This window comes from Heterodontus francisci, chromosome 11 (genome assembly GCF_036365525.1).
Source record: "Heterodontus francisci isolate sHetFra1 chromosome 11, sHetFra1.hap1, whole genome shotgun sequence".
NCBI lineage: Eukaryota > Metazoa > Chordata > Chondrichthyes > Heterodontiformes > Heterodontidae > Heterodontus > Heterodontus francisci.
In genome coordinates, this window is record NC_090381.1 from 67,782,199 (window position 1) to 67,798,222 (window position 16,024).

The window sequence follows — 16,024 nt, forward strand, 5'->3', positions numbered from 1 at the left end:
ATAACACAGAATCTGTAACAAATGCTGTAAACAATAGACTCTAATTAACATCAGTAGCTTTCAGTAATGTGATAGCATAGATTTCAAATCCAGTTGCTGATTCTGATTAGACGATTGTAATTTATTTGGAAGTCATGCACTAATTATTTAGTAATCATTTTAGTCTCAAATCTGCTTAAATGCACTGCAATTGTTTTGACTAAATTGGAATAGATGTTTGAGACAATATTTCTATCTTAAAAAAAAATCTGAGCTGTAAATTTATGATATCAACAGAGTCTATTGTTTCAAATGTTGAGTCTGCACTAAATATTCTCTGAGCTTCAGTGTTACAGCCACTCAGTTAAGTGGACACTGCATCCCCTATGATCAGGAATTTACCTTTATTGCCCATAACAACAGCTTGACCCAAGAATCTGGTATGTGTTCTGGATTCTGTGATCACCCACATGCCCCAGGTATATTTCTCCTACCTTCCAGAAGGTGGATTAATGACCACTCGATTTAGATGAGATCATTTGTAAATTAACAAACTGGTTTCTTTTATGTGCACAACTGAACAAAATATAGTTTACATTGAAATTCAACACATTTCCTTGACTCCTCATAACATCAAAAATAATAATTCATGCAACATAGTCCTTAATATAGGCCGAACTTCACTGTACAAGTCAGTATTTGTTGAGCTGACTAACAAGAACAAGTTCTCTGCCTCTCTAATTGATTCAAATCTGCATCTCACAACAGACTGCATTTTCCAGACAGATAATGGTAAGACTAAGCTGTCCTCTGACCGTTCCCCAGCTCCTTGTGTCAAGGTTTGAATTATTGAGTTTCTATTTCGCCCCTGACACCCCCGGGCTGCCCCCCGCCCCGCAGCCCCGCAATTCCTATATGGCCAATTGAACTAAGACGCATGCTCTGCTCAGTGAAGGGAAGTCATGCTTACGCTGCAGTTGCGAATCCTTCTAAAATGTATTAATGAACCTTATTGGCTCAAATTGCTATGGTACGTAAGAAACACCATTTCATTCATTACTTTGTCTCATCCAGCTAATGGGCCTAGTTAGCATTCCCAGAAAGCCTGTGTATTGGTGGCAGTTAACCCCTTATTGGTAAAAACTAACATGATAGTGGTATCTTAATATAAATGAACTTGAAATTCCTCCAAGGTCAAATATGCAATGATCTTGAAATCTGATGAGTATATTACATTATAATGTGAAATAATGTAAGAACTAAAGCATTTCCACGTTCTCCTCTCCTTCGAGGCCCCTCCTAATATTTCCTTTCATTCAGTCTCCATTTCTTTCTTTTGACTCAATGAAGCACCTTGGGATGTCTTCTAAATTAAAGGCGCCACATAAATGCAAGTTCCTGTTCTTGGTAGTCTGTTGAAAATCCTAATTGTATGTTTTTTTTCCCCTTTGTTTTAGATTAAAAATCTTTTAAATGTTAAGTATGGAAGTGCTTAAAGTTAACCAAAATGTATTACTTTTTATGTAAAAATTCAACTTACTCTGGAAAAGCATGCTCCTGGACACCCCCTGAAAATGCATCACCGATTTTGTGCTCTCAACATTTGGATTTCCTGTCTAGTCTTTCATGTACTTATTTTTTTCTAACACTAGTGGAAGAATGTTGTATACACATCTTGCTAAGCTATAAAGACTTCTAACTGTTTTTATTTCACATGTCAGGGCTGTTTTTGAGTTGTCAGCTTCCTGGGGGTTGTGTCAACTTTGTGAAGATGTTGATCAACTTATATATGAAGATCATATAAATGCAGTCAATAGGTCCCAACTCTCTGGGAAATCCTAAAATGAGAAAAAATGTGTTATGTTTGCTGTTGGTTGTGTGAGACGGGGTTCAAAGGAAATCAGATGTAACAATCAGCTGAGCTACACAAAGCAGAAGTAACCTAACGGATTTGCCTTAACACTGCAACTTGACTCATGCCAACAGTGACACCAGCGGAGCTCTAAAAAACACTGGCTTTGGTCACCTTCACACTATTGGTCAAAAGTCATGGAATAACACTGCAAATTATTTTAACTGTTTGCATAAATGATAGACTACCTGTTCATCAAATTTAAATCTATGGTATCCATGCAATGAAATGTTCTTGCTGTCTATGAATGTGTTTGGACTATTTCCTTTGGCTTGATGCTCCATTCAGAATCCTAAGTGTTTTACCAGCATGAAGTCTGCTGCTTTTATGGCGGCTCCTGCCACAGCAGGTTTTTATATACAGTTCTAGGCTTTAATGTTGTGGAAAATGTGGTCTTAATTACACCATAGGCAATGAGCACATAGTGCCTCCAGACTGCTAAATTGAACACCACATGTGATGATTGCTACATAGTTGTTGGTTTGCTGCAGTAACATAAAATGAAGCTATCAAATGCTCCAAGCAAATAGTGACAGCACATAGAATGAGATTGCAAATAGTGGTGCAAATTGGAGGCAGTGTCACATTGACCTAGATTTTGCTCGCCATTCACCTCACTGACAGCTGCCCAGAGACTTTTCACGGGCTTGTCAGCCCGACATTTCCTCTGATCTCGTGCCTTTTCCAGTGCAGCTTCCTCGACAGGGGATCCCTGATGTCTGTGAACAGGCAAGAAACAGCGAGACCTTCAACCAATCAGATTAAAGAATCCTCACTGAGACATGTAGAGTCCAAACCTGGAATCATAAAGCAGGAAATATAAATTAGATTTAAATGATATACAGAAAGTGAATTAACAATTGGGAAATATAGATGGGATCAAGGGAGAGAGATAAAAGGGACAGATGGAAAAAATAATTTTATTTTAAAATCTCCAACACTAATTTTCTTCTAAGGGACTGAGACGCCACACTTGCAAAATTAATTTTTCAGGGCTAGAAGGTTGTTCAGCAGTAACTATTACTTAATACGCCATTAAAAACTCACTTATTCCTGAATGCACCAGCTCTAAAATTTTCACCTATTTTTAGTGGGTAAGAATAGCAAGTTCACACCATTTCAATGCCGAGTCTATTGATGGGGACTACAACAGCACACACTGTGGAGGAGCAGAGTATCTCTGACTGCAACTTCTGGATTTCCACGTTTAACTATGTATGTGCGGACCCCAGAAATTGCTGTCAGATTTTCTTCATTATAATGGTGAGTACTGATCATTTGACCATAATTCTCATTGTAAATTTTGGGCCTTTATGATGTTATGAGGCAATGTCACCTTAAGGAAAATTAAATTCGGTGTTGATTCTGTCACTAAAGACGACTGGCCAAGTACTGAGCTATGAAATAACTGTCCTTTTAAAGACAGTCTCTGTTAGTCTGGCCCCTCCATTAACTACAATATGCAAAGAGTACAGCAACCATCGATTGATCAAGCAAGTGGAGGCTGTCTAGAAACATGGGTAGTGGTGCTGTCAGTTATTTTAGGGTTGTTCACTAACCAAAGTTGATAACAGTCCATAAAGATTTTGCTGGAGAGAACGTGAGTTATCAATTAGTCTGCCTCCTTACTTGCTACATGTGCAGGCGTGCCAGAGTGCCAGAGCGAGGTCAACTACGTGCTGCTAATCTGAGCATCAGAGCATAATCCTGCCATGCTATTGGTACTATGCATTGTTCTGTACAGCAACTAATCTGCAGGAAAATAAACCTAATGATACCCATCAGTGAAGCCCTCCCTTTAGGTATCATGCAACTGATTGCCAAGCTTGTTAAAGCCAGAAGACACAATCTTTGGCAATCTGGCAATCCGGACCACGAAGGCTGAGCATTCGGCGATATCTGCAGGGATGTCAACTATCTTACAATATAGTTTATCTCCTGTGGCATAGCTTGTGGACAAAAAACTGTCTCTCTTCCTGAAATTGATTCTTTGCTTTCCCAGTCTCTCTTTTTTGTGTACTGCTACCTCTCTTCCTCTTTGTTATCACATATTTTTCTCATTATGGTGTATACATCATTCTGTCACTTCCTCAGTGCTCTGATTCACTCTTTGTGTGAATCTGTCCTGCCCTCTTATCTCCTCTTTCTCTTTTACATTCCCACTGTCTAAGTCTGACTCCTAAACATGTTGAATCACTAATATACTCAATATTTAGCATTTGTCTTTATTTTTAACACCTAGGCACACAGAAAGATGTGTGACAACACATAATATGGCAGGAAATGGACAGAGGGCTGGAACTACAAATAATTCCAGAGATTGTGTCTGGGAATACTCTGATTGTGATCTTGAGCCTGGGAGAGCTTTGGCAGGGCTGTAGCAGCAATTTTGATAAATCAAGAAGAACTGACAGGGGACTGGGAGAACAGTACAGATGAGTCACAGAATTACAGAATTGTTACAGTTTAGAAGGAGGCCATTCAGCCCATCATGTCAGCACCAGCTCTCTGAAAGAGCAACTCAGTCAGTTCCATTCCCCGACATTCGCCCCATAACCCTGCACATTCTTCCTTTTCATATCACAGTCTAATTCCCTTTTGAATGCTTCAATTGAACTTGCCTCCACCACACTCTCAGGCAGTGCATTCCGACCTTAACCACTCTCTGCGTGAATAAGTTTTTCCTCATGTCACTTTTGCTTCTCTTACCAAATACTTTAAATCTGTGCCGTCTCGTTCTCGATCCTTTCATGAGTGGGAACAGGTTTTCTCTATCTACTCTATCCAGACCCCTCATGATTTTGAAGGCTTATGTCTTTCAGATGAGGCATTAAACCCAGGTCCTATCTCCACCCTCAGGTGGACATAAAGGTCTCATGCACTATTCGAAGAAGTGCAGGGCAGTGCTTCCTGGTATCCTGGCCAATACTTATCCATCAATCAATAACTAAAAACAGATTAGATGATCATTATCACATTGCTGTTTGTGGGACTTTGCTGTACACAAATTGGTTGCCATGTTTCCTTCATTACAACAGTGACTACACTTCAACAGTACTTAGTTGGCTAGAAAGGGCTTTGGAATGTCCTGAAGTTGTGAAAGGCAGTATGTAAATGCGAATCTTTCTTTGATTGTTGAGTTCTGCTTTGTCTTGGTTAGTATTGAGTCCAACTTTCAACTTTATCCTTGCTATCTTCCCCATTCTATTAGGACAGCCAACTGAGTCAGCCGCATGAATCGATCCCACTGCCGACCTGGTGATGATGGGCAGCCTCCAGTCCATACAATTATACGCCACTTCTTGCGGACATCCTGGGCAGTATTTTCCTCCCAAATGGGAGCGAGTGCAGAGGCAGATGGACATGAACAGTCACGCTGCCAGCCGGCATGCCGGCACCATCCCATTCTCCAGCCATTTTCCCGAAGGCTGGGCCAGAGGGGCTACCTGCCCGCAAGCGGTGGGTAGCCAATGAAGGAGACTTAATGGCCTATTAAGGCCTATTGTCAGAGGCCAACTGGAATTTACCAGTCAGCCTGCAGGCCCCCTGAGACACCGGGAGCTAGGCCATCTACCTGGAGATGGCCTCCCAGCAGCGGACCAGAGGGCCAGTGTTCCTGGCAGGCTTTGAGGTTGTCCCCACCTGCCTGGTTTCAGCTCCAGCCACAGGCTGCTCTGTGGAGGCTACCCCTCCACCACGATGACCCGAATGGTGAGTCTATTTTATATTTAAATGTTTAAAATGTTGGAGAGAGGGCACCTCCATTTTGAGGCGTCCTCTCTCTTTCATACCTGAAAAGGCAGCCTGCAGCTTCATCCATGCTGGAGGGCCTCCTATTGGCCAATTTGGGGAAAATCACTGTTAGGTGTTTGTTTCCTGCACAGTGCGAGGTTGTGACCCCTATTTGACCCTGACATTGGATCCCAATCCAGAACCCAAAATTCTGCAGCCCCATCCCCTACCTGTAAAAGGTGAGTAGATGGCTGGCAGGATTTAAATGAGGCCCAGCTGTTAAAATTGTCCATGTCACATTCTGTCATGGACGGGCAGGAAATTAACTCGACATGTGATTTCTTACCAGAGAAAAACCCTGGCAGTTAGATCCAGGCCTTGTTCCCTCATTTCTTTGAAATTAACACTTTTAAATTTAAATACTTGGCTCCTACCCTTTAGTATTTTTTAATCCCAGAACAGTTTGAACGTAAAAGTGGATGCTGGAAAACCAAAAACACTTAAAAACACTCAGCAGGTCAGGCAGCATTTGTAGAGAGAAAAACAAAGCCAAGGGGATCGACTATAAATGCCTCAACCTGGCAGAAAGCAGGGAGGGTGCAGATAAAATAACAGAAATCACTTACTTTCTCCCTCATGGGGGAATCTAGAAATAGGGGGCACAGTCTCAAAATAAGGGGTCTCCCATTTAAGATGGAGATGAGGAGGATTTTCTTCTCTCAGAGGGTTGTTAATCTTTGGAATTCTCTACCCCAGAGAACAGTGGAGGCTGGGTCATTGAATATATCCAAGGTTGAGATAGACAGATTTTTGATCTACAAGGGAGTAAACAGTTCTACCTCTTTTGAAACAAATGCTAATTTAAAAGGAGGGACTAAGTACCCTGATTGAAGGGGCACCAGTAATAGACGGTAGAAAAAACTTTAAAGGAGACTTAACAAATCAAATTAAAATAATAATCCTGGTGGTGATGATACACTCCAGTATCCCCCGGTGCCTACTGTGTGAAAAAGACCTAATGGATATCTGCGGACACCGTGTGCTCCCTCTCTCGGTACACCCGTGCGCAGACATAGCCGCGAAAGAGAGGCAGGCAGTTGGGCCGAATGACCCCTCAACTACCTGCTGCTTGGACCAGTTGGTGGCCATCTTAGCCAGGCCAGGAGCAGTCCCACAAGGTCCCTCGATCTTCCCGCTCCCCTATGCCAAAGGTGGCCGAAGAACAGGAGTGTGGGCCTGAAGTGCAGCCAGACCTTGAGGAGCAGCCTCCCTCCATGCCTCCCCCCCACCCTACAGATAGTGAAACAGGGGCTGCAACCTCACACATTTCACATAAACGTGAAACATGCACTCCTCCAGGCCGCAGAAATTACAGCTGTTTGGGTATCTGTGACCCTACTTAGCAACCTATTGCATGGGATTGTTGCATGCAACACCCTCCACACCAAATCTCTGATGGACCCAGGGAGAACTCCCACAGGGAGCGTCTCTCACCGGGGGCCCCTGCCTCCTCTGAAGTAAATGGCTGTTGGGGGCAGGCAGGAAAGTGGAGTTAAGGCCACAATCAGATTAGCCATTCTCTTACTGAATGGCGGAGCAGACTTGAGGGTCTACGTGGCCTATCCCTGCTCTTATTTCTGATGTTCAATCCTGCTTCCTTCCTGAAGTGCCCCACATTCACCTGCTGTTTTGAGCAGGACACCGGCAAAACAGAAGCAGGGTCTTACCTTAGTATGCAAAACGGATCCAATTATGTCATCAGAACCCGAACTGGAACTTCACACAGGTGGGAGGTGGGGTGTCGACTCTGCTGTGAGGCAAAGCCTGTTGGGAGCTGGATACTGGGCCCAAAGAGGCCCAGAAAGTAAGCCTTAAATTTATTTTTCAAGTTTTCTTGTGACCAGGATGGGCAGGTGTACTTATCCAGGTCTCACAAGGAAATCGTGGGCTTTACTTGCACCAGGATACTGCTTCTCCCCTCAATTGTGACAAAACGCATCTCTCGTTCCCCCTGATTGCCACTAGCCCCTCCCATTCCCCCAATCGTGGTCAGATCACCACCACCCACCCTCCCACTTGCCGCCAAGCCCCACACCACTCTCCCTCATTGTTTCCCTCCGCCGCTTTTCCCAATCACAGTGAGGCCCTGCCCCTCCCCCATCCACCACTCACTACCAGACCCACACTCCTCAATGGCTGCCAGAAACACCCTCCCCGCACCCCCCCACCCCCCGGCCTCCGCCATTCCCATGATCCACATCAGAGCACTTGTCATTCCCCCAATCAGGTCAGACAACCTCTGTTGCCCCTGATCATGGGATCACGGACAGATCCCTACCCACTCCCCGCAATTGCGGACAGACCACTCTCCATTCTCCTAATCATGGATAGACCCCTCCATTCTCCCGATTGCAGAGAAACCCCTGCCCGATTGCCGACATACCCCGCACCAGTGGACAACCCCTTCCCATTCCCGCTGATCATAGACAGACCCCTCCGAGATCACAGACTGACCCCTCCCCGATTGCAAACAGAATTCCCTCCCTCCTCGGAAAATCACCCTTTTCAACTTTTCATGGAAACACGGGGTGCGTTTTGCAAGCTCGCTGCCGAGATCAAAGATGGCAGCCTGCAGGTGCGGATCTTACTCCGCAGAGATGCCATAATATTGAACGCGGCAGTTCATTTACATGGCTGGGGCGGACCACCCCCTCCCCCTCCCCCCCACCACCCCCCCCCCAATGATGTGGAGGGGGTGGGCATTCCATCCCCAGCAAAGGCGTCAGGGGCCACTGCGCTGGCGTCGACGCCATTTTAAAGGGCTTCGAGCCCTACATGACAATTAAAATCTTTAAAGAAATATTGGATTAAACTTTATTGAAAAAAATTAAATGTATGTTTATAGCTCCTCTCCCACCCCTGCAATAAACATGCACTTCATTGTGTGCCCTCTCCCCACCCCCCCCCCAAAAATACCTTGTGTAGCTGACCTTCCCCCCCAACCAAAATTCAAAAACTTTTATCTTTAACCCTTCCCACCATCCCCTCCACCATTCATATTAGTTTGACCCCGCTCCCCCCCTCACTGAAATACTTAGCTGCTCCCCCACTCTCCACCAGTGTCCCGCATCAGATCTCCAAACAGAGATCCGAAGGCACAAGCGTGCAGCTACCGCGTCAATATCAGAGGGGGACGGACGGTGGGAGTGGGTAGGACATTTATTCAGAAATTAACATTTATTTAAATATTAAGATTTGCCTTCTGCCGAGCAGTGGGAGGGGCACCATAAGGCCTTGCCGGTGCCAGCAATATGGGGCTGGTCCTTCCCGGCATCGAGGCCTGTGGTGGGCCTCTACCGGAGGCATTTTCTGGCCCCCAACGACCCCCGATGTCAGGGGGTCTGTAAAAGTTGCGCCGCAATCTTCAAACTTACACAAAAACAACTAAAATTAAATAATAATTTCTCAAGGACCATAGTTTTCTTGGTTGATAGAAAATTAGAATCATAATAAAGTGCAAAATCTCTAGCATTTTATTAATAATGATTTAGTTTCTACACATCAGAATCATGTTAAAGTAACAAAGTATAACAGAAATATATAAGCAGATAAAAGCAGTACTAGCCATACAGGAATTAAAAAATGAACATCTGTTGATATATTTCCTCCATTTATGTTAATATTTTAAAATTTGTGGGGTTTTTTAAATCAAATTTTAAAGATAGGACAAGTGGCATTCTGCAGTGGAAAATAAATGTCACATTTATAGTTCATAAGTTTGCAGAGAATGCCACAAAATAATACCATGATCTGTGATTCCATGCACTTACACTCCTACACAGGTCTATTACAATACCCTAGCATTACAGGTTTACATAATTATTTCTGCAAGAAATAGAACGTGGGGTACTGAAAGGGGTAAAGTATCCCAATGATTTGGCAGTTGTTGCAGGAAATAATGAAAATCAGAATATATAGCAAAGAGAATATTTGACGATGAAGTCAGCATTTCCATCAATAATATATGCACTTATCTGCTTGTAAATGATTCATAAAGGAAGAAAATGACTTTTTTGGACTCGTTTTGCACGGGTCTTCCAGTCAGTCCATTAAGACCGGTCTGTCACATATAACAAGGTATTTTATCTCCTTCGGGAATGTAGCCTCAGGTTATTAATCAAATTCGAAGTTCAGCACTAGACTCTTCTCAGTCACTGTGATTTGTCACTGTGAAAAGCTCATTAAAATGACACATGCATTCTAATTTCATTAACATTCAATCAATAATGTATTTGTTTCCTTTTTGGTGTCTTATCACAGTTTCATGCATCTTGTTAGCTGAGTGGTTATTTATATTTATGACTTAAATAAATAACCAGCAAAGAACTTAACTTGGGTTTGTGCATAGAAACACAAGAACAGGAGTTAGTCCTTCAGCCCTCGAGCCTGTTCTACCATTCAGTGAGAAAACTATTGTGCATTGGCTGGACGATTTTCATTTCCACTGACTGCAAAATATTAGGTAAGCCACAGTTAGAGCCTTGTACAATTTTAAGCTTATTATTATAGAAAGGACATTAAAGCCACTAGGATTATAGCAGGGATAAAAAAAATTATAGTTAATGAGGAGTAATTTAGGAGCATTGGAACAGGAGTAAGCCATTTAGCCCCTCAAGTTTGTTCTGTCATTCAGTAAAAACATGGCTTATCTGCAGCCCATCTGCCTTTGTCCCATATCCCTTAACAGCTTTGGAGAACAAAAGTCTATCAATCGCCACCTTAAAATTAACAATTGATCTAGCATCAGCTATAGTTTGCGGAATAGAGTTCCAAATTTCTACCACCCTTTATGTGTAGATGTGTTTCCGAATTCTACTCCTGAAAGGCCTGTCTCTAAGTATCAGGCTATGTCTCCTAGAACTAGAGTGTTCTATAGTGGAAGTAATTTCTCTATATCTACCCTATTAGTTCCTGTTAATATCTTGTAAACCGATCAAATTACCTCTTAACCTTCTAAATTCCGGGGAATACAACCTTAATTTGTGTAATAACAACAGAAAATGCTGGAAATACTCAGCAGGTCTGCAGCACTTGTGGACAGAGAAAGAGAGTTAACATTTCAGGTCTGTGAGCTTTCATCAGAACTGGGATTTGTATTGGGATTTGTAATTTGTGTAATCTCTCTCCATAATTTAACCCTTGGAGTCCAGGTACCATTCTGATAAATCTACTGCACTTTCTCCAAGGCCAGATGGGATTACTACTGCTGGAGCAGAGAAGGCTAAAAGGAGATTTTATAGATTTTTAACATCATTATGAAGTATTTTGAATGGATGAATAAGATAAGATTGCTTCCTCTAGTTGCAGAGTTAATGATGAGAAGTGACCAATTTAAAATTGTCACTGAGAGGATGGGTTTTTAAAGCATTGAATGCCTTGCCACAGTCAATGGTTGAGGGAGAGACCTTTGCATCTTTTGCAGTAAATTGGATGTACTTTTGAACCAGAGGAAGATACAGAGGTTTGGGGAGAATGAGGGGCAGTGCGATTATCTCTAGCAAAGATCTGGCACAGGCATGATGGACCAAATGGCTTCCTTCTGTTCTGTAAGCTTCTATCGTTTTAACTTTATTCTGTTTATATTTCAGTTACAATCAGCAATTTCATATTGCTAGACATAACAGTAGTTACCTAAGTCATAAAGTTGTGGGTTCAAGCCCTAATCTAAGGAATTGAACACATCTAGTTTAGACAGGCATCAAGATCGACGCAGGCTTGGAGGGCCGAATGGCCTGTTCCTGTGCTGTACTGTTCTTTGTTCTGATCTGGGAGCAGGAGGTTTTAATCTTCTGATTTCAGTTAGATTCCTGCCCACCTGCAACGGAATTAGGTAATGGATACTTTTAAAGCTAGTCCTCATTAAGATTCCACCGGTTGACTTTACCTCTGAAATGGGCAGGAAGTGACTACTGTGCGATGGAAATTTGGAAGCCTCCTTCCAGCATTCAAGTAATTGTGGGAACCAGGTTCCTTGGGGTTTTCATGGTAGGGATGAGGATAGGCTAGAGAAAGCCTAGACTTTCCTGTGGGGTCCAGAGGAGTGCTCCTGTTCCTATGGGCTGCACAAGGAAAAATTTAAAAACAACTTTGAATGGCCTCTTCTGCTTCCAGGTGTCTTTTCACTGATGTAACCTGGCGGGTTAACTCAAGTCACAATTAAAATTGCTTGCGTGATCTGATGTTGTCATCGGACCACAGTTTGGATATTTAAAGGTCACTGCCAACTTTAGGCAGGTGCCTTTCCCACTTGCTTAGGTGAAAATGGGAGATGGCATGATCCAGGCAGTGTTAGTGGATAACTCAACTTTAGCTGCTTACTCACTTGGTTCTCACCAGGCCAGTAAGGTTAAACTCAACCCCATAGCATTCCAAAGAAGCACTTCACTGCAATACACAGGAACTGCTGCATTATTTGAGGTGTCATTTTTTTGGATGAGACATTAAATCAAGGCCCCATCTGCCTGTTCACTGCAGATGTTCACTACCAACCCACAGTATACTTGTCTAAGGTATCCTCCTGGCCTACAATGTTGAATGTCCTTGGTATGCAAGATCTTGGTGGAATTAAGAATTTTGCTTAACAGAATGGATATTTTCTTTTAAAGGTATGTGTTAATGACATAAAAATGGGACGTACTTCACAGTGCAGATACTTCTTTATGGTTGCTGTTGCCTTAATAGTCACAGTACTATGAATTTCTTCTCTTTCAACTGAAATCAAAAGTAAAACATACATTTCCCCTTCTTTTTATTAAAGTAGTATTTGCCAATGCTGTGACCTGCATCATATGAAGTATAAAGAGTTATTTTTTGAAATAGTAAATATGCATTTCATGATGATTCTTGTGGCTTGTGTGCTGTGGGTTATATTCTTCCTACACATGGTTCCGGTGATGTGGAACTAGAGTAATGGGCCATAACTTCTGTTCCAAAAGGTCCAAACCTCCTAGTCCTTCAACTATCAAATTTCCTTACAATAAGCCTCCTGCTGTGTCCAGAATTTGCAAGCATTTAAGAATTGTATGGACTGCCAAGGAAATTAGCACACATCAGTAATATTCAAGGCATCACACACTACCTGCAAATTAATAAAATTAAAGACTTATCTGTTCAGAGTACAAAGTACGTCCCCTGCAAGTACCTGGATAGCCAGTTATCACAAGGAGCCAAGGGAAATCATAAACAGGAAATAAGGGTTTCTCTAGCTCTCTGATGCTGGCGCATAAACATTGGGAAGTTGATATAGAGAGGTGTCCTCTCGAGGAACACAGTGGCGACTTGGGAAATTATTTTGGACCTTGCTGATTGGTGCTGATGGCTACAGTGGCTTGAATCTGAAAGTTGCAATTGCAAGGAAAGTGAACACAGCAGTAATTGGCGTGAACTTAATGGTGCAAATTCCCTTTCAACTCATCAAATGGATCAGCCAGCAGTTGCTTAATAAATCTAAGTGAAACTGCAGAAACACTAGATGTCAAACCACTAAGTAAAAATGTCAGTAAAATATTGCAGCGGCTGTAAATCTGGAACAAAATCACAAAAAGGTGGAAACTGCATGTAGTTCAGTAAAAATGTCGGGCTGGATTTTATAAGCTCGCCACCGAGATCAGACGGCGGCCCGCCCGCGTAGGCCGTACGCCAAAGATTGTGATGGCTCATTTAAATAGCTGGGACGGACTGCCCCCCCCACCCCTCCCGATCACATGGAGGGGACGGGCTGTCCGTCCCCGGTAATGGCATCAGCTGCGCAGGCGCTGATGCCATTTTTTAAGGGCTGTCAGCCCTACAGGCTTATTTTAATATTTAAAGAAATATGCAATAAAATTACATAAATACACTTCCTTTGCCCCTCTACCACTCCTCCCACAACAATTAAATTAACTATTTGCCTTACCCACAAAACACTTACCTTTACCAACTGACCTTCCCCTACCAAACTGCACAAAGTTTAAAGTACAAGCCCTTCCCACCATCCACTATGCCCATGACATTAATTTGACACCATTACACACCCCCATCCCACTGATAAACTTACCTCTTCCCCCTCCCCACCAGTGTTGTGCCTCATTTCCCCGGGCGGGGATCTGAAGGCACGGGAGCGCCGGCCACTGAGCCAAAGAGTGAGGCGGGCCATCAAGATTAAGGGTAAGTCCCTGAAAATGTAAATTGTATTTATTTGCATATGCTGATTGTGGTCCCATAGCCAAGTGGTGGGGAGGCCGCCACGGTGACTTGCCGCTGCTGAAAGGATCGGGCCGAGCCCTGCTGGCATCGACGTCTGTGGCGGGCCTCATCCGGGGCCATCTTCAGGCACCCACCCCTCCCCCCATGAATCCCGATGTTGAGGGTTCCTTAAAATGCATCCTGTCATGTCTATAGGTCCTAAAGGATGCCCTATTTCTGTAAATCCAGTATGCCTACAGCACTAACACCCACACTCTACTTTGAAGCCAATAAAACCATGAAAATAGCACTGTGTGTTCTCATTTTCTCTTCTGTGGACTGGGCAGCTAACTGATGTAGAAATCAGGGGCCGGATTTTCAAATGCCAGCGGGGTTGTGACCGGATGAGGACGCGATTTAAAAATCGCGGTCCCGGAGAGGGTCTCTGGATCCTGATGCCTCCAGGACAGACTTTAGTTCTTAAAGTGAGGGTGGGAGGGAGGGAATGGGGAACCGCTCGCCGCCAATTAATGGCCCATTAAATTCCTGGAGGAGCTTGTTAAGGGGCTGGGGAGGTCGGGATTGCCATTTTCAATTTGGATTTCAGCGAACCTGAAAGGTCTGGTGCAAATAACTGCACAGCTGACAGGTTCACAATGGGGCAAAGGGAAACTTTGTTCGTAAGGTTAAAAATTATGGAGCCCTTGGAGATCTTGCATTGGATCATGACCATTACCTTAGATTTGGATCTTTGAATAATGACTTCCTCTTTTATGCTGCTGGCCCTCTAAGGAGCTCCCTGCTCTCTGCGGCATGGCAGCAGTAGTCCCCATCATGGCTGCCTTCTGCCTTTGCCACTCCCACTCTACAGGCAGCTCTCTCCTCCAGGAGACGCTCAGCGCTGAGCTCACCTCCTGCCCAATTAGGGCATTAACATATAAAAATAGACTTGTGTGACTGACGCAGACAGGGTAAGGCGTCTGGACCCAGAAATTATCTGGGCGTCGAGTTCCCGACCCCATTTTGAAAATTCAGCCCCGGCGACCCTGAAAGCCACACTTGGTAAATAGTCACATTTTGCATCCAAATGATCAATTTACATACATATGAAAACAGTTTAATAACAAAACAATAAACTCAATTAAAAAGCACCCAAATACACTGAACTTCATAAAACACGTGGAGGCATTTTATTACAGTATGACTTTAGTTACTGGTGTATCATGGCTACTGATACAACAAATTTAACCAGTAGCATTTTAACCCAGATTTTTAAAAAATTAATTTTTAGACTATTAATTGAAAGTAAAGTTTAAAGATGTGCTGATTCTCACCTTATAAAACTTTATATTAAGGGAGTTGTGCAACTTGGGTTGTCATTTTTCACATGCAGATTTCTAATATTGTGATTTTACCTCCAGAATGTCCCAAATCTAATATATATGTGTGTATATATTATATTCCTGCCCACTTGCAGCACATTTCTGCTTCCACAGACTTCCTGTGTGTCTGTTATTTCAGCTTTATCCACAAGCAATTTAGAGGGGAACAGGACTGCATGGATTAAGGGATCAAATTATTGATTTAAAAAGCTAAAACTCTTACAAGCAAGAGGTTACATTAAAGTAAAACTTCTGATATCTGTTCATTTTACTTTGGGATACTCAACACTGAAAGGCCCATCTCCAATAACTAATTTTTTTAAGTCTTTGTTCATGGTGAGTTGGCAGTCACTGAATGACATTTGTATCCACAACCCTTTCCTATTCCTTAATGTTCAAATTTACTTTTAACTTCTAGTTTTAAACCATTGCACTTAACTGTCCAGTGCTGATGAAAAGTCAATCTGAAATGTTAGCTCTGTTTCTCTCTCTACAGATCCTACCCAACCTGCTGAGTATTTTGTTTCAGATTTCCAGCATCCATAGCATTTTGATTTTGTCTGAGTTAGCACTTGGGTTCTGACTTATTTATGTCAGCTTTAGTGAATTGTTTATGTTCCAGCTTTGTTTGCCTGATTCAAGTATTACTATACATGAGTACAAGATTCAAACCACATCAACTCGTTATTTCAAAACTGTGTGATTTGAAACATGAGCATAGCTTCTGCTTCAGGAGAAAACACTAATAAATGAACAGAAATATATTTTCAATTCAGAAGTAACTATTATGCTGTTA

The 16,024-nt window shown here is 42.8% G+C and overlaps 1 protein-coding gene across 5 annotated transcripts in view; it reads left to right on the top strand.

The window, feature by feature from the left end:
• LOC137375294 (inactive N-acetylated-alpha-linked acidic dipeptidase-like protein 2) overlaps positions 1–16,024 on the top strand; it is a 1,073,632-nt gene that overhangs the window by 1,049,578 nt on the left and 8,030 nt on the right. The window contains exon 16 of one of the 5 annotated variants that reach the window (XM_068042234.1): positions 10,032–10,145. The exons of 3 other annotated variants lie outside the window; for them this stretch is intronic. In XM_068042234.1, coding sequence (XP_067898335.1) covers positions 10,032–10,131 — 100 coding nt within the window. In that variant the 3' untranslated portion in view covers positions 10,132–10,145. Of the gene's footprint in view, positions 1–5,102; positions 5,366–10,031; positions 10,146–16,024 lie in introns of those variants that run through there. One more of the 5 variants, XM_068042236.1, reaches the window with a different exon arrangement.